General features: G+C 41.2%; 1 protein-coding gene across 2 annotated transcripts in view; it reads left to right on the plus strand.

Moving 5' to 3' along the window:
- The first annotated feature begins 595 nt into the window (after window positions 1–595).
- Window positions 596–24,973, plus strand: part of ssh1b (slingshot protein phosphatase 1b) — a 32,533-nt gene continuing 8,155 nt past the window's right edge. Inside the window, exons 1-14 of one of the 2 annotated variants that reach the window (XM_041811590.1) lie at window positions 596–970; window positions 3,839–3,876; window positions 13,469–13,569; window positions 14,381–14,445; window positions 14,578–14,699; window positions 17,083–17,151; window positions 17,538–17,603; window positions 19,040–19,234; window positions 19,447–19,540; window positions 20,540–20,668; window positions 20,848–20,894; window positions 22,267–22,413; window positions 22,914–23,114; window positions 23,192–23,822. In XM_041811590.1, the coding sequence (XP_041667524.1) occupies window positions 890–970; window positions 3,839–3,876; window positions 13,469–13,569; window positions 14,381–14,445; window positions 14,578–14,699; window positions 17,083–17,151; window positions 17,538–17,603; window positions 19,040–19,234; window positions 19,447–19,540; window positions 20,540–20,668; window positions 20,848–20,894; window positions 22,267–22,413; window positions 22,914–23,114; window positions 23,192–23,822 (1,986 nt within the window). In that variant the 5' untranslated portion in view covers window positions 596–889. Of the gene's footprint in view, window positions 971–3,838; window positions 3,877–7,541; window positions 7,626–13,468; window positions 13,570–14,380; window positions 14,446–14,577; window positions 14,700–17,082; window positions 17,152–17,537; window positions 17,604–19,039; window positions 19,235–19,446; window positions 19,541–20,539; window positions 20,669–20,847; window positions 20,895–22,266; window positions 22,414–22,913; window positions 23,115–23,191; window positions 23,823–24,973 lie in introns of those variants that run through there. The other variant, XM_041811591.1, reaches the window with a different exon arrangement.

Raw genomic sequence — 24,973 nt, forward strand, 5'->3', positions numbered from 1 at the left:
GCAGTTATCCCAAGACAAGGACGTAAAAAGCCAAAATCTCAAAAAACTTCCAGAAATCATTTATAACTACTTATAATAACGGGAAAACAGAGCCTTTAATAAAATGTATGGAAACATGTCCACTAAGGGCTTCCATAGTAATCATCCAACCTTCAGCTCATACGTGTAATTCTTAGCGTGTGGACATAAAATTAGTAAAAAGCTAAATTTTCTTTTTAATTTACGGATTGTGTGCTCATATTTTATTTACGTTACTTACGTTAATGCTTCCTGATTTTTAATTTTATTTATTTATTTTTGGTCATACAGACCACGCAGATTATAAATAGATTAATATTTTCAGAATTTAACTGATTGCTTGTTTAACATTACGTCTTTTTCACTTCATTTCACAGCACGAGCAGAAAATAGTTTCATCATTTGTATTTGGGAGTTCCTAGTCTGGCCAGTCACCTTGACAACATTGGCCCAATGACAGCGCGCACGCGAACTAGGCCAGCCAATCACAGTCGCCCGGCAAAGCTGCATGTCATTTCTGCCCCGCTCACAACCTGCACCGTGTTTTGTTTGTCTGTCTGCGTACCAGGGAAGAATCCGCAGGCTCTGCTCTCTACGCTGACTCGCTACCTAACTGAGGAAATCTCCCTTCTCATGAGGACTCTGGTAGCCGCAGAGGACGGACGGTTGAGGACCGAAAGGGAGCCCCGTGGACCGGTGGACTGTAGAGTCAGGTGCTGCTGGATGAGAGTCTGACTAGGCATTTTCTCCCCGGTGACAGAGACAACCTCAGCCGCGCATCTTCCCACATCCTCCTCCTCCCCTCCCTTCCTTTCTCCTCTTCTCCTCCTCCTCCTCCTCTGCTGCCCTCCAAAGCTGCAGCACAGCGACCATGGCCCTGGTGACTCTGCAGCGCTCCCCCACCCCGAGTGCAGCATCCTCGGCTAGCACGACCAACAGCAGCGCGGGGGAGGTAGGTGGAAAAGCCGGGGAGGTGTCTTTGTGTACGCGGCATGGGGAAACGCTGTGGAGCTGGTATCAGTGCAGACTTTGAAATGGGAAGGGTCAACCTCACTTCCGTCAATTCTGTGTGGGTTGAAAACTTGATTTCATTGTTACCAGCAGAGTTGTTTGTGGCTGCGGATTTGTAAACACAATCCTGGCCGGGGGGAGGGGGCGACTGCTGGGTTTAGCTGTTAGAACAAAGTGCTCATTTTGCTGCTGCACAAACATTTGCAGCGTTGAACTCAGGTTGTCCTCCCTCCTTGTTATTGGGCTCTTATGTGCACCAACGCTGACCGAGTGTTTGGGAGGAGGCTTTAAAGGTGAATTACACCTTTTTCTAGAGTTTTATTTAGTTAGTGTTCAAGGACAGAGCAGGAAGGTGTTCATAAACTTGTAGAAACCTGAGAAAAACACTCCCTAAGTTACGTCACTGAGGTGTAAATGCAGTGAGAAATTTCAGGTAGCTTTTAGGTTCCTTTTTATTTACATAACACACTAACTTCTAACTAGACAGAATTATTTGATACTTTCATCCATTGCCATTTAAAGCTCCTGTGGAGAACTTTACATTGGTGTGAATTTTGGTGCCCCCTGCTTTTTAGCAAACTAAGCTTTGAAAGGAACTGTATAATCAGACACGTTCACCCTATCTCCTATATGCATATTAAACAATTGAACTCAGTGAATGCATTTTGAGAAAATTTTATATAAAGATATAAATTAGGGTGTCTTTGGCCCAAATGAAGGACTTCAAGTATCTCGGAGTCTTGCTCATGATCGAGGGTAGAATGGACCACGGGATCAAAAGGCGGATTGGTGAAACAACAGCATTCGTAATGTACAGTCCTGGTGAAGAGGGAGCTGAGCCAGGAGGCAAAACTCTCAATTTACTTGTTGATCTTCGTTCCAACCCTAACCGATAGTCATAAGCTTTGGGTTCAAGCGGTCGTACTGAGATTCCTCAGGAGGGTAATCAGATTCAGGGTGAGGAGCTCGAGCATCCAGGGGGATCTTGAAGTACAGCTGCTGCTCCTTCTCCTTCGAAAGGAGCCAGTTGAGGTGGTTCCGGCATCTGATCAGGATGCCTCCTGGTTGCCTTCCTGTAGAGGTCTTCCAGGCGCACCCAACTGCAAGAAGAACCCGGGGTGCATCCAGGACTTGCTGGATGGATTATATATCTCATCTGGCCTGGGAACACATTGAAATACCCCAGGAAGAGCTGGTAAATGTAGCTGGAGAGAGGGATGTCTGGGTGGACTTGTTAAGCCTGCTGACACCGCAACCTGGATAAGCGTAGGAAAATGGATAAATTGAATTTAAATTAACTCACCTGGATGCCCTGTCTGCACTGCACTCTGAGTAGTGTGACGTCACTACTTAATAAACTTAGAAATCATTTGATTTTTGCCTTAAGTGGACTATTCCCTCTGTTTATCTGTAGAGCCTGTATCAGACAACACTTGCACTATTTCAGCTATAACGGGGGAATAGTAGTTTTAGCCATAAATGCTCTCATAAGTTGGTTTCATACAGGAAAAAAATGCAGACATAGCAAAATAAGGGAAAAGGCCCGCCCTGGTGTAATCTCTGTCCAAGATATGTCCACATAGCCATGAATTGTTAGCAGGTGCTACTAACGCTAGCTTGTTGAGGCAATGCTGCAGGCCAGAAACCGTCAACAGGCACAGGAAAGGAATTTCATAATAAAAGTGTCGCTTAAAAATGATAAGATGAGGATAAATGTTTTGACTTTCTGTCGATCTGATTGGGTAATTAATCAACCAATTGGCGTATAGATGTGCACTGATTGATCGTTAAACCCCTACACCTAACCCATGGCAGTGAGTTCAGACATTAGAATGAGCTAAATGGAAGTAGTCGGTCTCATGTTCTGTTTGCAGATCATATAGAGGTCCCATGTTTCATCAAGAAAAAATTCAGATCTTCAGTTGTATTTTTGACCAAAATCTGCAGAAAAACAAATGAGATAACACTGTTTCCACTGCATTTGTACCACAATATTGCCAACATATTTGTGCAATTTAGTGAATGTGGATGTGTTTTCCTGATAGCCCTGATATTGAAATAGATATCAATATTGTATGAGTTTTTCTACGACCAAACAAAGTAAAAAAAAAGAAAAAAAAAAAAAAGAAAGAAAGAAATTAAGAAAAGGTCACTAAACCACTGGACACCAGAAGTCTGGTTTCAGTTCCCACCCACAGGAACTGACTTTGTGGAGACTGATGCTGAGTAAGCTTAACAAATCCCGTTCGCAAATCTTAGCAGCAAACGAAATCAAACGTTCAAATGTGGAGCAAAGCCCAGTGAAATCATAACATCAGTGTTAGTGCTCTACTTTCTGGTTTTAGAGGAGTGGATTACGCGCTCTGAAAGGCTGACCGAGCTCTGGCACAAAAATAAGCAGCGACATTCCTCCTCTGATGAGAAGTTGGGTTTTTAATATAATTTTATGCATTACAGCAGGAATTAAATGTGGAGGAGTGGGGAGTTTCAATGTATCAAGGAAGGTCTGATCATGTTCTGCCCACAGCTCTCCCTAAGGCATACTCGGATTTTTTGACCGTGTAGTGATGCATCATACTCACGGTGGATCTCAGCCTTTAAATGACTTACAGAGCCATAGCCTGGTTATATTTACCAAGGCTAAACAAACAAACAAAAAAAAAACACTACCATTCTGCTGAAAAGTGTTTTAAAATGTAAGATTCATGACATGAAAGCTCCTGATACACCTCACAGCTCTGTTTTATCCATTAGTCTAACACAGAGGGGTTACGAATCTTTATAATCTTGCTTTGTTTTTGTCTTTCAGGACTTTGGGAGTGACGATGACCGGAAAAACAATCAGAGGTAAGAGCTTTTTGCCCCTTCTAGGGTGAAGTTTAAAGAGGTTTATAAAGAAATGCAGATGTTTAGTATTTCTGACTGCATGGAATGTATTTTTGTGGTCAGTGGGCTTTCCATCCCTCATGAGCCCACTCTATCGTAGCAACGGGGAAAATCCAGCCGAAAAATTTACAGACATGACTAAAAAGAGAAAAAGAGAGCTGAAAGCAACACTGTCACATATATAAATGGAGCTGAGTAGGAGTATCCAGGGGTGTCCAAACTATGGCCCAGGGGCCAATTGCAGCCCTCGATCCAGTTTTGATTGGCTTACAGCAAATTAAGGAAATAAAATTAAATATGGCCCACATCTGAACATGAAGTTTGTGCTTGACTGTATTCTACTTCATAGTTTCAGCACTAGGCTACCATGCTAATTCTGTAAACAAACATCTTGACAAGAATTTATTGACGTGTTTTTGTGTAACTAAATTGAGACAACACTCAACATTGAAAACATATTGGCAACCAAAATAACAATATCTTGTTTTCGAACTTCCTGATGGGTTACAGCAGCAAACAGCAGTACCAATTATATTCAAGGGGCCAAATAGGGCCCCCTCAAATCTGATTGGCCTCCCCAAAAACCAGGAAATGATTGTCTGTTTGCCTTGTCAGCCATTAAATCATGTGTACAGCGTTAGTTCAGGCAGGCCTCAGAGACAGGCACTGCCATGATCACCCAAGGCCTCGTTAGCTGATGGCCAGCTGATTTGTTTTAAGCACACAGTTAGCTTATTGCTCTCATGCTGCCTTATTTAAACTGCTATCACATAACCTCTCTCTGCAAGTTGCACTTGCAACCCTCCTCCACCCCAGCTCCTCCTTTATTCTGCTTCTGACTTTATTGTTCTTATTCTGTTGTCATTGATGCCTGCTCTGCTCTTGGCTTTTCCTGTATTGAACTAGCCATGCTCAATCACTAAGCATATCTTAACTTAAATTCTATGGTTTTACAAACTTTCATTTATCTCAACTTGTGGACGTTAAAGTGGCCCCAACATCCTTGTATATTTCTGTACGTGGCCCTCAGTGGAAACAGTTTGGACACTCCTGTCTTAAGCTTAAAAACACAGTGTTAATTCAATCAGTCTTTGGGTCCTTCTTTATTGTTTGTAAAACACTGTTTTACTCCACTATAATGGAGGTAAAAGAATGGACTGAGTGACCAGTAGTGAAATTAGGATTTACAAATATGCAGATAAATTATTAATTTGTACTGATACAATCTGCCAAAGTTAAATATGATAAATCTCTGTTTTGTTATTTTGTGTTGACACCATAGCTAGAAGGAAACAGTAGCTCTATCCACATATGATTCCTTTGCTATCGCCCTTTTCTTACAACCTGCCAACACTAACTAGACCTATAGACCGTAGAAAACTTAGGCGTAGTCTCAGCTAGATCTCCCATTGAAGATTCACCCTGAAGAGCTGGAAATCCAATCTCAACCCAAATTTCATCAGTCTAAAGGAGTGAAGAGGTGGAGCACAGGTGGGTAAACAGCTACAATATGTCCACCTGTCAGTCATCGTAGCCGCGCCCCCAATTATGCTAGGCTTACCTAGGCTTAATAGAATTAGAAGCACTGGAGGATACTGCTTGGTCATACCTGTAGCAATGTTCGCTGTTGTAAAAAACATCAGAAATGGAAGCAGTTGACGTAAATAGACAAGGGATCATCTGTGTGGATAGCTCTCAATCAGGCTTGCACATCTTGACACTGCAATTTACTTCATTCTTCTTTGCAAAACTGTTCAAGCTCTGTCAGGTTGCATGGGGATTGGGCATGAACAGCTCTTATCAAGTCCAGCCACAAACTCTCTCTTGGATTGAGGTCTGGGATTGGACTCGGCCACTCCAGAACTTTCCCCTTGTTGTCTTTAAACCATTTCTGTGTAGCTATCACTGTATGCTTCGGGTCATTGTATTGCTGGAAAATAAATCTTCTCCCAAGCAGTAGTTCTTTTGCAGACTGAATAAGATTGTCCTCCAGGATTTTCATATATTTTGCTGCTTTCATTTTACACTCTACCTTTGAAAGCCTTCAAAGACCTGAGAAGCATCCCCATAGCATGATGCTGCCGCTACCATGCTTCATAGTGGGGACGTTGTGTTTGGTGTCCACTAAATGTAGCATTTTGTCTGGTGGCCAAAAGCCAAATTTTGGTGTCATCAAGCCAAAGAACCTGCCTCCTTTTGACCACGGAGTCTCCCACGTGCCTTTTGGTGAACTCTAGTCCAGATTCAATCTAAGTTTTTTAACAGTGGCGTTGTCTTTACCACTCTCCCATAAAGCTTTGACTGGTGAAGAACCCATGCGTCAGTTGTATGCAGTTGTGGCAGAGACGGCAACAGTTGCTGTCTGCAGAGTCTCTCCCATCTCAGCTGCTGAAGCTTGTAACTCCTTCAGAGTAGTCATCAGTGTCTTGGTGACCTCTCTAATAAGTCTCCTTCTAGCACAGTCACTCAGATTGTGAGGATGGTCTTATCTAGGCAGGTTTACACATGTGCCATATTCCTTCTGTTTATTGATAATGGATTAAACTGATATCCGGGGGAGATCTTTGTATCCATCCACTTATACTTCTCAATAATATTTCTCTGAGTTGCTTGGAGTGTTCTTTTGTTTTCATGGTGTGATGGTAGCCAGGAGTACTGATTGAGCAGGGCCTGGACCTTCCAAACACAGGTGTCTTTATACTGCAATCACTGCACCCAGTTGATCCCTATTTCACTAGCTGGGCCTCTGTTGAATTAAACATTAAACATTGACTTTAAAGAGTTTATTTTGTAATTATATTTGTAAAAAAAGCCAAATTGTATTGGCCATGATTGATTTATAAACTTAATAAAAGGGGAAAAAAACAGAGGGGTTGAATAGTTTTTATAGGCAGTGTAGCTCTTGAGGAAAAAGTAAGATAGTTTATTTTTCCTCTAATAGTAGTGAGTTTGTCACAGAGATTAGAGATGATTTAACCCAACACGTTTTTGAAATGTTCCCTTTGCTCAGTTACATAACAGCGAGTAAATAAACTGTTGTTCCTGCGCGCTAACAAAGCTTTTCTTCAATCCGCTCGACGTCACAGAAGTCATGATTTATGTCAGCTAAGCTTTGGCACAGACTCCGTCTTTGTTCCCTCTCTGAGTGTGTGTGTGTGTGTTTTTATTCCTGTGTGTGGGTCATTCACAGTTGAAACAGTCATGTCATGTTGAGATTGAATGACTAACATGTTTTTTTGTTGCTCACTAATTCATCAGTGAAGAGTCTTAATTTAGGATTCTGCATGTCAGACTTGAGGCTGATGCTGAGTAGCATTTCCAACGCCTCGCAGTACTCGCATGAATGATGCTATTGTGGCCAAGCGTTGCATAGGGAGGGCTGATCGCTGAGGCAGGAGATAGTGAGCAGAGACTGGGAGGACAGGGTGAGACCAGGACTGAGACAGCTTCAAGAGGAACGACCTCCCAGACCAGGACCAGGACAGGAGAAGTCTAAGAAATAAAAGACTCCAATAACATGAAAATGGGTGTGAATACGGAGGTGTAGAAGATGGATAGAAGGATGTACATAAAAGGAGACTAAGGTGGAGGTTTTTTTATTCTAAGAACGGTCTGACTGATGACAGGATGCATCTGGTTGTGAAACCTTCACATAAATCGGTGTTCAGCGTGTTGCCTCACTTTGTTCATCAGAGGGAGATCTGTCGGATGTAAGTAAAAATTTATAGGTAACTTAAAGTTTAAAAAGCTACAGATCTTCAGCTGAGCGAAAGAGATGACAGTGTCTAAATAACACAAATTTATAAAGTAAAGTTTTCTTCATTTTTCTATAATTAAAACAATAATTTACCTAATAATGGAGGTTTCAGTTGATATCAAATGGGTATCAAAGCAGGTGTTATATGATTATTACCAGAATTAAAACCAGATGTCATGCAGTGTTAATTTTGTCGACTAATACTATGGCTAAAATGTCAACAGCCTTTTTTCCTAGATAATGAAAACTAGTAAAGAAATGTAATTTAGTTTTCGTCAGACATTCAAAATCCATGATATTTCCCCACTGTGTGGGAAATCTGTCAGAATACAATGCATCTGTATCTATTCTACTATCAGCTACTGTCACCTGTAGAAGGCAGGGACCCCAGGTAGAACACACTAACATGATTTAGTACCAGATTCAGGCAAGAGAGTAAATGCTTGGACTAAAAGTTAAGACTCAAATTTATTCTCTTGCCTGAAGCGGGTACCAAACCATAGTAGCATGGTAGCACTCTGTATCGTCTGATACCCAATTCTGGTATTGGGAAGGAAAATATGGTAGTGGAACATCTCTACTCAGCGGTGCAAGCCTAGAATGTCATATCTTTTGTCGCTCAGATACTACCCTTCGTAGGCACCATGTATGGGGTGTTGCCCAGATTGGTGTGAAATACATGCCTTGCCATGGATGTGGGAAACAGTCAGTCTGACGTGTCAGGTTAACGACTGAAGCAATCAGTCATTGAGACTAACTCAAATTTAGGGATGAACTCATGCATTGGTGTAACATCCGTATTGGCCAGTATCTGCTTGCTGAGAGGCATTAGACCATTGGCAAATTATGTACAAGAATGCCTGTAGCTGTTGTTTATCTGTATATGATACCTATACCTATTTGCTGACTCAGACAGGAGGTTTGATATATCAGAGAAGAAATCTTCTGTTGGTCAAACATGAGAGAAGTGTCGTCAGATCTTACTCTCTGATACTGCCGTACCGTTGATGTCTAAATATTGAAACCCCTAGATTTTTTGTTTCTTCTATGTAAATTTGTCCTGAATGAATGATATCACATGGCAGTTAGAGCTGTAACAAAGGCACTGTGGTGGTCCCACTCAGTCATACCAGGCTTTGTGAGTGTTGGTTAAGCGGGGAATGAGAGTGTAGGGCTTGGAAACAAAGACTCACTCTGTTCTGTGTGAGAAAAGACGCTAAAGCTCTCCTGCTGCTAACTGCAGCCTTCACAGCAAAGTCATGGCCCGGGAGGAGAGCTGTGTCTGACACAGGTGGGACAGGAGTGGGCGTCTTAAAGCCCCAGCACGTATGGATCGTCGTGGTGTATGAACCTCTGTTCACCAGAGGTCATGTAAAGTTAGTTAATCATCGGGACCTGGACTTTGCTGACTTTCAGAGTCTGATGAGTCCTCTGTGCGGCTCAGTGAACCAATGAGGATTCAGTGAGTGTTCAGCTGACACCTGCTTACTGTAAGCTATCTTTACTGCAGCATTTCATATCCTTGTCTTGACTTTCTCTCTTCCTATTTTTGAAAGTTATGCTAATTTTTTCACATCTGCCTCCATGCAACATATTCAAGACTCAACAACAGAGTGAAATAAAGATTTTTTTCAGCATTTTTAACCAAAAATACACTCTCTGTTTTGGGGGTTTCCCTGTTATGTAATCAAGCCATGCTCTATCTACTGAGGCTACAGTCCTCAGTGAGTTGACTGCCCGGTCTTAGCCCTGTGATGAATGTCTACCCCAAACTCTCCTCCCCTCATGCCTTGTTTCTGCTCAGCTATCTCATCGTTAAAGGCTAAAAATTATATTGTGATTTAAGGTACCATACAGTTCTGTATCGTATTTTACCAAACCTTATTGTTCCATATTTCAGCATAGTGTATCATTCCCTATTGTATCGTACCATATCATAAAGCAATGTCAATTAAATAAAAAGATGCAATGTAAAATAAGTGACTGCATAAATATTCACCCCCTTCGAGTCAGTATTTAGTAGATGCACCATTTCTGTAAAGCTTTCTCTGTATGCTCTGGGTCATTGTCTTGCTGGAACATAGATCTTCTCCCAAGCTGTAGTTCTCTTGCAGGCTGAATAAGATTGTCCAGGATTTTCCTATATTTGGCCACAGTCATTTTGACCTCTACCTTGACAAGCCTTCCAAGGCCGGCTGCTGAGAAACATCCCAACAGCATGATGCTGCCACCACTGTTCTTCACAGTGAGAATGCCGTTTGTGGTGAGTTGCAGTGTTTGCCGTCTTTTCTGATGGCCACAAAGCAGCATATTGGTCTCATCAAACCAATGGGCTTTCATCTACTTGACAATGGAGTCTCCCACATGCCTTTTGGTGAACTCTATTCAAGATTTACTATGAGTTACTTCAACAGTGTCTCCCACCCTCCCATAAAGCTTTGACTGGTGAAGAACCCATGTGTCAGTTGTATGCAGTTGTGGTAGAGACGGCAGAGTCATGTTTTGGTTTGGAATTATGAGGAGAGAGCTGGAAGGCCCCTCTAGAGTCCCTAAAGGTGTGAAAATGACCACAGCAAAGCATATAGAGTTTCTGACTGTCCACCTTCTTCCATGGTACAAAAAGAAGAACCATGCCTTCCATAGCAAAATTATCTTCATGCATGACAATGCAAAGATATCTAGCAAAGAAATTCAAGCAAAAGCTCCCCAAAAACTCACAAGTTCAATGGATGCAAGAATTGTGAAGGTGATATGAAAGAAGGGCTCCTATGTTAACATGTAACTTGGCCTGTTAGGTTGTTTTTGATTGAAATAGCTTTTGATTTCAGTAAATATGACCTCCCAATGCTGCAAATTCAACAAATGATCATTTTCAGTTCTTTACAAACTAAAAAATGTTTCTAAAATCTGTTGTACATAATAATTTGGAACAGTGCATTATGAGTTTTTTTATTTCTGAAAAAAATAGTTATCATAGGGAGGTTTGCTCAATAAACATTAAAATTATGCTCTAACAGTTAGTGACGTGAAAATTATACTGACTGTCATTTACATCGACTATTTAGGAAAATCTGAGAAAAAAAACATTTGCATAAACATTTTGAACGCAATGTACTGATCAACCATTTAATGGACCTTCCTTGTGAGACTACTAGCACCAGTTGGCTGGACCTCTGTTGAATTAGATCAGTCACTTTAGAGGGGATGTTAGCGTGTGGTTTTGTAGAGATTAGGGCTGCAGCAATAGATTCTTTTTGTAGTCGAGTACTCTATTGATTCTCCTGATGATTAATCGAGTGCTCTAATAAGAAATATTGCATTTTTTTAATCAGTCACTTTTGCTTTTTCAAGAGAAATAGAACTAGACAAATGAGAAAAGAAGCTGGGTCCCTTAAATGAACTACTTCTATATTAAAAATTGGTATTAACAGGTTCTCTAAAGAAAATATATTTTACAAAGTGCAATGAAGTTCTGATGACAGTTTACATTTCTTAAAGTTACAAGGAAAGGAAGTTAAATAATTACATAAGATTATGCCATATTTGGGGTTTAGGGCTCCTTTGCCAGGAAATGTTTGGTGCCAACACTTTATTTCTTTCATTGTAGTTCATATTTATTTTCCAGTTCGTCATTGAAGAAAAGGGACACTTAATCATTTTAACATACTTTAGTTTATGCATGAATGTAATATTACACATTATAGCAAGAACAAAGCTCCATCATTCACACAGCGGTCTGATGATGTCTGAATGGTGAACTTCTAGATTATAGGAATATGGTCTATTTTTCAAAAGGGTGTTCACTTTTAATTTTTGTACATTTTTGTTTGTGAGTTCATCCACCATAAAATAAAAATCTGACCTTTTAAGACCATCCACTGACATGGAGAACACACTTTAAGGGATGAAGCTGCTTCTGTGACTTGTTCAATCCTGACTGTATGATGATGAACTTTAACCTATTTAGTCTCTCTCTCAGTCACTGCCAGTGGCAATAGCGTTTTTTTATGTTATTGGTGTCAATTCATTGTCAATATAAGTCTTATCAAATTGTTGTGGATGCTGAAACTTTTTGAAAAATACGCTGAAATCAAGACGTCGGTGCGCTGAATTAGAGAGAGAGGGAGGGGGAGAGATAGAAAGAGGGAAAGCACCAAAACAGGACTTGAATTGTGAAGCCTGAAGGTTTTCTGTGAAACTGTCGGGTCAATCAGAGAAGTTTATGAAATTCCCTGATGTCTGCAGACACAAACTGACCGCTGCAAGTCGTGTAGGCCGCGCATAAACTCAGAGATCTGCGTAGGTTCACTGGTGCAGGCGTAGTGCCGTATCTGCCGTGAAGCCGTGGCCAGTGGATGCGTAAAAACGCAGGACGAGTAGCCTACCCGTAAACATTACTGCACCAATGCGTCTTCCCTCGTGATTTTCACACCTCGTATCATGCATGTTAAGTTATTGTAACAGCGAAAACAAGGGCATTGTGCCACATAAATAGCTGTCTGTGCAAAACACAGCACGCCGTGCACACAGTGCGATACAGCATGGGCGTATATAGATATATGACTGATTTAAGCAAAGCCTCGAGGCAGATAATTTGCCTCGAGGAATTTTTTTGAATCGAAATACCCGGATAATTCAAGGAATCATTTCAGCCCTAGTAGAGATGGAGAAATAAAGGCCTGTGCTGCAGCTCCACATAGTGGTCAACGGTAGCTGCTACAGTCTTAAAGGGGACATATTATGCAAAAATCACTATATCAGGTTTTTTTAACAAAAATATGTGCCCCTGGCCTGTCCGCAATCCCCTCAAGTACCACAAAAATCCACCCACCCCCCCTTTCAGAAAATGTGTGCTGAAACAAACCGTTCTCAGATTTTCCCTTCATGACCTCATGTAGGGAGTTATCCCCACCCTCAGGTTTGGTTGGTCCTCCCCTCTTGGGAGAAAGATCTGCCCTCCTCTCCTGATCCTCAGCTGGCAGCTGAGAGGAGAGGAGGATCATAAGAGCCACATCCATTTCCTGAGAGGGGCGGAGTTAAACAGCTCAGTAAGATTTAAAGCCACGGACACAGAAACAGCTCATTCTGAGCAGGGCTGAAATAGAGGGGTCTTAGACATGCAAAAATCCAATACTGGAGTGTTTTTTCAGCAACAAACTTCACAGGCATGTTTTGGGGACCTCTGAGACCAATATAAACTTGTCTTAAAAGTGTAAAATATGTCCCCTTTAAGCTCTTTTTGCCCTCCAGGTATTTGTAGCAGTTACATAAATGAAAGCTATGAATATCATTTATTAATGTTTTTCAGTCTGATATGAAAGAAAACAAGTTGTAAACTATTGCAAGGCTTTTTTTGTACAGTGCCACATTTTTAAACTGCTCCTGTTTTTTGCTGCTGAGAGAAAAGAAAGAAAGTTAAGTGCTGATCATTTAGAACAAGGATGATAAGGGGATGAGGGGTAGTAAGGTAAGAAGCGATGACTGTAGACATGTTTACAAATGTTCATAAATGAAAGTAAGTCGTATTTGTATAGTTTTATTTTCAAACTGGCATTTTAAATTGATTATATGAATTTAAATGGCTTTGTTTGAGCTGCTGCAGTGTGTTTTCCTGCTTTTTTCCTCATATCAGGCATTAGACAAAAGAAAATACAGGGAGGAAGCGGTTGCTGTGATATTGAAGGGGCCAGAAGTTTAAGGCTTTCATGTAGAGAAAGTCTATGTGAGAATTTTGTAGGTCAAACTCTTAAAAGGCAGCTCTGAGACCTAAATTATCTCCCTTCTCTTCCTTTCCAGCCTCAGTGAGAGCTTCTTCATGGTCAAAGGCGCCGCCCTCTTCCTCCAGCAGGGCGGCAGCACACAAGGACCAAAGACCCCGACCCACCACAAACATGCAGGTAGGAGCCGATGCACAGACGCTTGTGTCTTGTTCTCCCAGCTTAGTCTGCTACAGCAGAGCCTCAGACAAAAAAGAAATTGTCCTCGCTGAGATTGCTTTTCTATCCGTGGGTGTGTCATCTGTTAGCTAATCTGAATCTGACCTGAGGTGACCCACAGAAGAACTCCAGAGATTATCAAACTAATAAAAAAGTCTCAGATCAAGCCGTTTCCTTAAAGCTTTTACAGACTAAATCTGCTCCTCAGCTGTTGAAATGTGTTGCACTGAGGTTTTCATCCTGCATCTAGCATGTGCTGATACCTTTCTTAACCTGACGTACAACACTTTGTTGATCTAAGCTCCAGCCTGATGCTCTGTCTTTTCATTGACTTCAGCAGATTTAGCAGTCTTACGACAAACTCCTGCTGCTGCTGATGTTGGTCCGCTCATGAAAGTGACGTTAAAATGTGGAACAATCGTGCACGATCTAAAAATAAAAATGTGTGAGTGTTTGAGTGTCTCTAACAGATGTTCTTTTATAGACATTCGCTACTATGAGTTTCTAATCTGGTGTTCATGAGCCTGGAGTCATTTAAGGACAAAAGCAGAAGGAGGCTGAGGTGTTTCTCACTGCTGGAAATGAACAGGATTTAGATTTGTCTTTCTTTAAGACGATCACCTGATATGCAGTGCAACAATACATTGATTCCTCAAGTTGCATCAGTTTGAATTAGGAGGCTTTCAGAATGTTGCAGTTGCAAAATTTAACTTGTCTCTTTATATTCTTCAGTCTAAACTTAGCTTAACAGATATTGCGTGTTTCATTTCAGGTGATTTACCTCAACACCTGCTGGTCATGTTTAAGATCCTCCGCTCTGAAGATCGCATTAAGCTGGTCAGTGTTACACTCTCACATTTGTTTTGTCTGTAGTCTTCGTTTTTCATGTCAGATTTACACAATCGTGCAGTCACATGTTGTCCAAGCAGCAGGAATAAATAAAGGTTGTTTGTTTTATCTTGCATGCAGGCTGTACGGTTGGAGAGTGGCTGGTCAGAGCGTGTGCGCTACATGGTGGTCATCTACACCAGCGGCCATCAAGATACAGAGGAAAATATCGTCCTGGGAATGGACTTCATGGACAAAGACAGGTAATTACTCCATCATCAGCATTTCTGCAACAGCTCAATGGCCATCATTATGCTTGAAGACAGTGGTTCTCAAGTGCTGGGTCGGGACCCAAAACGTGGGACGCGGAGCTGTTTTTAGTGGTTCACGAATGTGTCAGGGAGTCTGTTTGGTGCTTTTTGTTATCATTGTGAATTTACTGGTGCTTTTACTTGATTAAAAAAATTAATCAAGTTAATCACATCACTAGGCTGTGATTAATCATGATTAATCACAGCATTTTTTTTAAGATTTATTTTTTGGCCTTTTTGCCTTTGTTTGATAGGACAGTGGATAGAGTCGGAAACAGGGGAGAGAGCAGGGAGAGATATGCAGGAAATAGTGCCACGGGCTGGATTAGAACCCGGGTCGCCTGCATATATGGCGTACGCCTTAGCCACTTGACTACCGGCGCGCCGATCACAGCATTTTTTTAAAAAGTTTAAGTATATATTTATGTTTTTAGCTTTTAAAGGTTGTTATTGTCAAGTGTTGTATTTTTACTCGTTTAATTCTATGTACAGCACATTAAAGTGCTGATCTGAGTCCTTATCAATACCACTATCAAGACTTTCTATAGTTTGGTGGAAAGACAAAATAAGGGCAAATATTTAAACTACAAGTGGTCGTAGCTAAGTAGTGCTTGAGTTAAAAAGCTGTGATTCAGTCTGTCACATCTATTATATATCTCTTAAATAAAAACACATTCACAACTGTTTATATTGAAATTTCTCATAAAAAAACTAAATTTTCCCATTTCTATGTGACATTTGAACACATCATAATATACAGAATACAGTTGTCTAATTTACTGAGGTTACCTGAACACATCATATTTTCCATCTTCAGCTCGTAAAGTTCACTAATTAACTTCAATTTTGCCAATTCCACTGTGGATTTCTACACTGGATTAATATTGTTAACAAACAGGACTTGCTCAAAGTTTTGGAGCACTTTTCAGCATTTATCTGAGCAGCTGAGGAAGAAAATTGTCCCGAAGCAGCTGAAGAGAGTGGTATGACCATGGCTTGATCTCGTGTTGTTGTTAGCATCTTTGCTAACATTAGCAAAGATGTGTTTTGCTCGAAGGTGGTACTAAAGACTCGTGCTTCAGTGTAAAGACGGTTCATCACTGCAGCATGTACCCACAGTTTTGGATTTATCTTAGCTAACATTCACCACCTTTTAAAAGAAAACTGCCATTAAGCAGACCCGGGTCTGTCTCCTCACTTACACCCAGGCACGTAAACATCTGCGCTGGAGGACTACAGGAGCAAATTGTGGTCAAACTTAGTCATATGATTAAATTGCGTTATTGTTTTTTTAACGTGTTAAGTTTTAAAGATTAATCACAGGCATTAACGAATTGTTTACCTAAACTAATCAGCAATTTCCTCTAAGAAAACTTGTGGTAATGTTCCCAATAAGGTTTGGGGATTTTCCTCCAATTTTTGTGGCATTTCCTTTGGGCATTTTCACAGGGACTTTTGCTTCGCTTCTCTTGGAATTTTTGAGCTCACATACTCAACCAAAGTGAAAAGAGGCCACATATCAAAGCACAATGTTAATGTGGAAACGGGAACAAAGGCTGGCGGAGCTAGCTGCTAATGTTAGCCACACTGTAAGAGCAATAGTTCTAAACTGGTGTAGCCTAAGGACCCACCAGTGTCTTTGATGACAAATCACAAATCACGACCCAAATTTCCCATAAATTTCAACAATGGAGGTTTAGTAAAAAAACATTGCACTAAAGATCTAGGATGTAACAGAATTTATGACTGGAACAGAGACGGGGCAAAACTGACATTTTTACAGCTCTCTTTTCCCATGATAACATGTAAATTTCAGCCAATTTTCCAGAGATCTTGAGAAATTACTTCATAAACATGGTAAAAGCAGCTCTTTTATTACAAGAATAGGAGATAAATGAGTTGAAATATTGATAAAACATTTACATTTACCCATTATCACAATAGAGCACAGTAAATAAACTGCATGGTTGCATGTTCTCCATAGGCTTTTGCCTCCATTTTTTTTCCCGACCCACTGAAAACTACTCCACGACCCACTTTGGGTCCCGACCCATAAGTTGAGAACCACTGCGGTAGAGAGAATATCAGGCTCACACCGTAGCCGCTGACACAATGACCCTGTGAGGAATCTGACTGTTTTCTTAAGATTTCCTCCTCTTTAGAGTAATTAGTTAAACAAATGTTAAATCTAGAAGAACCAGAGTTAAATCTAATGTAAAACTGTGATAAATACGTTGACAAAGGATTAAAATTTCTCTAAAATAAAATCCCTGTCAAAAAGACATGTCTGAATTTACTTGAATTGACTTGTTTTTCTTTTATCTTTGCATTGCAGTAAAGATTGCTCCATTGGGATGGTGCTGCCTCTGTGGAGTGACACCAACATTCATCTAGATGGAGATGGGTGAGTTTTCCTCTCATTGAAGATGGCACAGTTTAGTCTAACCTGTATTTTGAGAGTTTCTAATGTACCCCCTTATTCACATTGATTCAGTCCTTGACCTGTGTGTTTTGTTGGTTCTACTGCCCCCCGGTGGCACAGGGCTGTATAACATGCATTTTTCTCAGTGTGAGTGGGAGTGAACTGTTCTTGCTGACCTGTTAACTCTGTCTCTGTATGCTGGAGGAATGTTCCACTGGTCAGGATCCTGAATAGTCCCGTGAACAAGCCGTGTCCAGTCTGTATTTACGCCCCCCGTGACTGCTCCTCCTCCTCCTCTTCCTCCTCATCGTCGCCGTCGTCTCTGTCCAAATTCTTAAACCGATCTTCCTCCTCCTCTTCCTCCACAGAGGCTTCAGTGTCAACACAGCAGGGCGGTCACATGTCTTCAAGCCTGTATCCGTGCAGGCCATGTGGTGAGTGGATCCTTCAGGTTTACCTGAATTAAAAAAAAAGAAATACATTTTTGTTCTGTATTAACGCTGGTGCTAATTTCACCTTTTTGTAAAGGACGAAAGGTTCTTTTAATGAAACCACAGACAGCTGTTCCCATGGATTTAATAAGCAATCAAACTATTGACAAAAACAAAAAAATTACCTCAAATTCAGCTAATAGTGATGTGTGATTTTGGTGTTTTAGATGGTTAACATTGATCATGAACAGCACAAAATACAAAAAACGAATCAAAGAAGCAGGAGACAGATCTTTCATTTTTGTGTGTATTAAAATCGATTGTTTGTGGAGACTTTGTAGAGAGCCCCCAAGCTTTTGTTTATGATACCCACTTGAACAAAAAGGTCTCTCTCTTTAGAAATTGTCACACACTTTGAAAAACAATCTGAGCCTGTCAGTAGTAAAACAATCCCTGCTAACGGACTTATTCTAATGTGTCACATTTGACCCCAGTTAGCATTTTTCAGCTTTGTCTCATGGCTAGTCTTTGAACAACTCAACTGGAGTGACTCTAAAGTTCTTTGTGGCTCAGCTATAAGACGTAAAAATGTAAGTAGTAAAAAAAAAAAAAAAAAAATCCCCTTTTAGTGTTAAGATTTTGTCTTTCCATTTACACCACTCACCAGTCAGAAAGTATAGATCACAATGCACATTCTGGTTTATGGAAGCGTTTTTATGTTTATGCCAGAAGCCATAAGGATGGAGAAAACCACTTTAAACATACAGTCTCTAAATTCCACAACCAGGGGGCTTTCAGTCAAATTGACAACAAAAGATGACATGTAGGGACAAGCTGCTCAGCTCAGCCAACCTCCACTGGTTACTTTTCTTTCGTATATTGAGCGTTTCTGTCCAGTTAAAACACATCTTAGCTGCTGAAGCTTGAAGCTCCTTCAGAGTAGTCATAGGTGTCTTGGTGGCCTCTCTCACTAGGCTCCTTCTTGCACGCTCACTCAGTTTGTGAAGACAGCCTGATCTAGGCAGATTTACACATGCACCATATTCCCTCCATTTCTTTATAATGGAGGTAACTGAACTCTGGGGGATGTTCACTGCCTTGGAAACATTTTTTAAACATTCCCTGACTTATACTTTTTGATAACCTTTTCACAAAACCAAAATTATATTCATGTTAAAAACAGGCCTTAAGAAACAGAGGGAAACTTCATCGTATCACAAAAAGTGGAGTTAATCCAGAGAGCAATGGTAGTGGACATTTGAAAACATGTTAAACATAAGGCAGCTCTGCCACCTGCTGGACACCTGATAGAATTACCAGCCAGACATCCAGCCTCCTGTGTTACTTTTAGGCACAGGTTTCTTATCCACTATGCCCCTTCTATCACACATCCATGCTGTTGCTGTGTTGTGATAGTAACACCTTTGTTCTACGTGCAGGTCTGCCCTGCAGGTCCTTCACAAGGCATGCGAGGTGTCACGGCGGTTCAATTACTTCCCAGGAGGCATTGCTCTCACATGGATGGCCTTCTATGAGAGCTGCATCACCTCAGAGCAAAGCTGCATCAATGAGTGGAACACTATGACCGACCTGGAGACGACGCGGCCGGACTCGCCCACGATGTTTGTCGACAGGTGAGGCCAAGAATGGTGTTACAGTTTAACAAGATCCTTTATGCAATCAAACAGAGCATTTTCTACTCATTATGAGAACGTCTGTGTGTTTTTTCCTCCTTAGTCATGGAATAGATTGGACACAAGCTGTTGTCTTTTCACACTGTGCCTTATTTGTTTCTCATTTGCTAATTTGGAACAGCAGATCTGATGCTTTGACTCATTATGTGCAGGCCGACCGAGCGAGAGAGAACAGAGTGTCTCATTAAAGCAAAGCTTCGTACCATCATGACGTTTCAAGACCTGGAGAACATCACCTCCAAGGAGGTAAGCACTGATCCTGCTACAATTCATTACAAAAACGTTCAACCAAAACTCCAATTATATAAAATGTAGAGATACAAATTGTCTGTGGGGTGAAATATAGGTATGGCAAAATGTCGTCTTGACTCTTGTGATACAGTTATCCATTTGCTAGAGCCACATATTGATATTTTAATCTGAATATTAGGTCTTCATTCTTCCTGGCAGTATGACTCACCATGTCATCTTAACAACTTGTGGTGGGGTTTATGGTATTTCTTTCTCTTCTTGGGGTGTATCAGTGCTCATGGCATGGGCCACTTGCACATCTGTGAAGGCAACATTAATATGTAGAGGTACATACAGGTTTTGGAGCAGCATGCTTCCATTCAGACATCTTTTTCAGGATCATCTGTTTATTTGAGCAAGATAATGCTAGGCTACATTCTGCAGGAGTTACAACAGCATGGCTTCACTTTAAAGGAGCGCAGGTACCAGACTGACCTGCATGCTATCTAGACCTGTCGGCACAGGTCATAGCGACTATGGGAACCTAAGATGTACAACAAAGAAGAATGGGAAAGAATTACACTTAAAATACTTCAATGCTTACTGAGTGTTGTCAGAAGAAAAAGCTGATAACACTGTGGTAAACATGCTTCTGTCCCAACTTTTTTGATGCATGCTGAAGGCATCAGTTTCAGAATGTACGTATATTTCCACAAAAACAATCTAGTTTATCAGTTTGAACATAAAATGCATTTTCTTTGTACTTTATTCAACTGTATAAAGGCTGAAAGTCACTATATTCTATTCTTATTTTACACAGCATCCTAACTTTTTCAGAGGTGGAGTTAGTTATTACAAAGAGCCACAGCGTTCTGGCATTTCTTAAAGATTAAAAGTTAAAGCATGATTTAAAAAGATTAACACTGAGAATATTTTTTTATTTAGCTGAACCAAGAGGTGCTGCTTTTTACCAAAGACAGAGCGTTTGTTAGTGCTTTGTTTCCTTGCCCTCAGATCCGCAACGAGCTGGAGCAGCATATGAGCTGTAACCTCAAAGAGTACAAGGAGTTCATCGACAACGAGATGCTGCTCATCCTCGGCCAGATGGACAAGGCCACACTCATCTTTGACCACGTGTATTTGGTAGGATTCTTCAGCTCTTTATATTTCATGCCATTTTTAATTGTCTCAATATAATTTTACAAGAGAATGTCATACTGTAGTGTGGGGTTAAAGCTTGCATTGATTGCATTGAAAAGCAGTTAGCTTTATGATTTATTCCTTCTTATCATTCTGAGTTTTCTGTGTTTTTTGCCTTTTAGGGCTCTGAGTGGAACGCTTCCAACCTAGAAGAACTTCGAGACTGTGGGTGAGCTGATTTACACAAACTGTATTTTCCTGATTTGTTCCAGAAAGTTTAAACTGAACAGGATCAAATAAGAATAATTTATCGACATGTATGCAGTATATTAACCTAAATGTTTCAGTTTTCTCTTATGGACCATTTGTTTAAGCTCAAACTGTATAGAAAAATAAATTTAACCTGAACTCTTCACATCAGCATCAAAGTTTAAAAATTCCATGTAAAGTACTGTTAATCAAAGTGGATATTTTAGCATATGCAGTGCCTATACAAATGTTTAACCTCCTTGGATGTTTTACACTTTTATTTGTTTATTAAATCAAAGCTTGCACATCTGGACACTGAAATTTTACCCAATTCTTCTTTGCAAATCTGCTCAAGCTCTATCAGTTTGCACTAAGATTGGGCATGAACAGCCCTTTTCAAGTCCAACCACAAATTCCCCATTGGATCGAGGTCTGGGCTTTGACTTGGCCACTCCAGAACATTCACCTTGCTGTCTTTAAAACATTTATGTGTAGCTTTCCCTGTATGCTTTGGGTTATTGTCTTCCTGGGAAATAAATCTTCTCCCAAGATGTAGTTCTCTTGCAGACAGAATAAGATTGTACTCCAGGATTTTCCTGTATTTTGCAGAATCCTTTTTTATCTTTACCTTTACAAGTCTTGCCAAGATGCGTCCCCAAAGCATGATGGTGCCACCACATGCAGCATCATGCACCATGTCCTCTCTTATGGCCAAAAAGCACCATTTTGGACTCATCAGAAAACTTTCTCCCACTTGCCCATGGAGTCTTTTGGTGAACTCTAGTCCAGATTTGATCTGAGTTTTCTTCAACTGTGTCTTTCTCTTTGCCACTCTCCCATAAAGCTTTGACTGGTGAAGAACCAAGGCAACAGTTGTTGTCTGCAGAGTCTCTCCCTTCTCAGCTGCTGAAGGTTATAACTCCTTCAGAGTAGTCATAGGTGTCTTGGTGGCCTCTCTCACTAGTCTCCTTCTTGCACGGTCACTCAGCTTGTAAGGACAGCCTGATCTAGGCAGATTAACACATACAATATTCCTTCAGTTTCTCTCTGGGGGATGTTTGGTGCCTTGGAATTTTTTGTATCCATCCCCTGACTTATACTTTTCGATAACCTTTTCTCTGAGTTGCTTCTTGAGTGTTCGTTTGTCTTCATGATGTAATGGTAGCCATGAAAGCTATATTTTTAATATAAAAAAAGCCAAATTATATTGACCATCATTGATTTATAGAATTACAAAGAGTAAAACATCCAAGGGAGTGAATACTTCTTATAGGCACAGTTTAGACTGCTTTCAGTCATTCATTCCTGCAGTGCAGATCCATATTCATTTTGATCCTTTAATTGATTCACAGAGTGGGTTACATCCTGAATGTCACAAGAGAGATTGACAACTTCTTCCCTGGACTGTTCTCCTATCACAACGTCCGAGTGTACGATGAGGAGGCCACCGACCTGCTGGCCCACTGGAACGACACCTACAACTTTATCGTTAAAGCCAAGTAGGACATTAGCCTTTTTCCCACATGCACTCTTGAAATATTCTGGAAATTTTAGGACAGTCTGTCTCTGAAATCTTCCCTAGTTTCTTGCTCTTACACTTACCTTACATGTGAAGTTTTTTGGGTCTAAGAAAGTAGGAATGATGCCTCCTACAGAAATATAATGGGCTCTGGTTGAAAAAAAAAAAAAACATGCATTCACACATGCACCCTGAAAATTTTGGAGATTTTCATGGATTTAAGAACAGGGCTTTATATTTAAAATAAATCAGTGCCTGTTTGGTGCTTTGGATAGAAAGAAAAGGGGGCTGTGAGAGTGGTGAGGGAAGAAGGAAAACCAGGCAAACAAAGTGTGCGAGTATGTGGTCATCAGTCTGACTGGCTCACATTATCAGCATTCTTCCCTCAGGTAACTGTAAGATAAAGCTGGGAGTTTTGCCAGTAACTCTGACACATGGAGTGCTCTTTCACAAAATGTAAAATCCTTTCTCTGTGTGCAGGAAGAACAATTCCAAGTGCCTGGTGCACTGTAAGATGGGGGTGAGCCGGTCCGCCTCCACAGTTATTGCCTATGCAATGAAGGAATACGGCTGGTCTCTGGAGAAGGCCTACAACTTTGTCAAGCAGAAACGGAGTATAGCTCAGCCAAATGCCGCCTTCATGAGACAGCTGGCAGAGTACGAGGGGATCCTGGACGCCAGGTAAGCACATCTACAGTTTCACTAAGGTTTGCACTTTGCTAGCCCAGTCAGTAAAAATGGTTTGATTGCTTTTACAGTAAACAGCGCCACAACAAGCTGTGGAGGCCGGATACTGATGAGGAGGGGTCGGATGATTTGCAAGCCTCTGGCCACAGCACAGGAGGGGAGGAGACGCCGGTGCTCAGAGAGGAGGAGGCCTGGGGAGGCTGCGGGGCATCTCCCTGCAGAGGTATGGGTCTGGAGATGGAGCCCCTCGACTCTCTTAACTACAACTATTACTTTAGACGTCTGTCAGACTCTGCGCTGGACAGCGAGCCCTCCACCCCGGTGCGGGGCCCGCCTCTGCTGGGCATGGAGAGAGTATTCATTGAGATTGAAGACGTAGAGAGGGATGCCCTGCTGGAGGACGAGGGTTTCCCGATGGCTCATTTAGCTCTGCCAGGCGAGGGCACAGCGGCTCAGACGTGTGGGCGCCTTGATCCGATGGAGGACATGAGACTGAAGCTGGAGTTCAGTACTTTAGAGGAAGAGGATGAGGAAGAGGCCAAGAAAGAGGAAGCAGAGATGGCAGCCTTGGCTCAGACCCCGGGAAATTCAGATGGGAAGGAGGCAGAGAGGACGGAGGAGAGTCGGATAGGGCTAGCCAACCTGAACACCAACAACAGCAACCGGTTAGCCGCTAAACGCAGCTGCCCTGCAGCTTTTGATGTAAGTAGTTATGCTTTAAGTTATGATAGTTATTATTATAGTAGTAAATCTTTTCAGAAATTGAGTTTAGTTATACAGTAGTTAGTTTAGTTATACAGAGTTAGTTGCAGCCAAGTAATCTGATTGGAAAAGAGATATTCATGAGTGTCAACAAAGGGTAGAACAGCATGAAGACTTTTAATTATACAGAGCCTTTAAAAAGTATTCACCCCCTTGGATGTTTTACCTTTTTATTGATTCTATAAATCAGTCATGGTCAATTTGTAAACTAAATATCAAAGTGAAAACAGATTTCTACAAAGCAATATCAACTAGATTTAAAGAAAATTGTAGGGTGAATTATATTACCGCATAAATATTCACCCCTTTAAAGTAACAGACCTAATTCAATAAAGGTCCATCCAGTTGGTGCTTGTAGTCTCACAATTAGTGAAATGGGGATCACCTGAGTGCAGTGAATGTAGTATAAAGACACCTCTGTCTGGAAGGTCCAGTCACTGGCTAATCAGTATTCCTGGCTACCATTACACCATGAAGACAAAAGAACACTCCAAGAAACTCATAGGAAAGGTTATTGAAAAGTGTAAGTCAGGGGATGGAATCAAAAATCCATGGAAGGAACTGAACATCCCCCAGAGTTTAGTTGAATCCAGCATAAAGAACTAGAAGGAATATGGCACGTGTGCAAATTCGCAAAGAGGATACTATTGAGAGAGGCCATCAAAACACCTTTTTGGCCAACAGACAAGACACTATGTTTGGCATCACATAACACTGCACATCACCAAGAACACACAATCCCTACTGTGAAACACAGTGGTGGCAGCATCATGCTGTGGGGATGCTTCTCAGCATTCAGGCCTGGAAGGCTTGTGAAGGTAGAGAGTAACATGAATGTGACAAAGTCAAGTCCAAATATCCCTGATTTAAGCAGATATTAGTCTGTTTTTCCCCCATTTTCTCCTGCTCCTCACAGAGCAGACTTCTGAGTTTTGCGGCCTGGAGCCGAGCAGCAGTGTCACGCTCTGGGCTTGACATCAGTGCAACCCACTATTGTGTGTGTAGCTCCACCTTTTTGAAACAGATAGGTAAGATTGGTACCCCTATGGAAGGGTGGGACAGAGGAACAGTACAGGTCTTTGTTTTTTTTT

This window comes from Cheilinus undulatus, linkage group 17 (genome assembly GCF_018320785.1).
Source record: "Cheilinus undulatus linkage group 17, ASM1832078v1, whole genome shotgun sequence".
Classification (NCBI taxonomy): domain Eukaryota; kingdom Metazoa; phylum Chordata; class Actinopteri; order Labriformes; family Labridae; genus Cheilinus; species Cheilinus undulatus.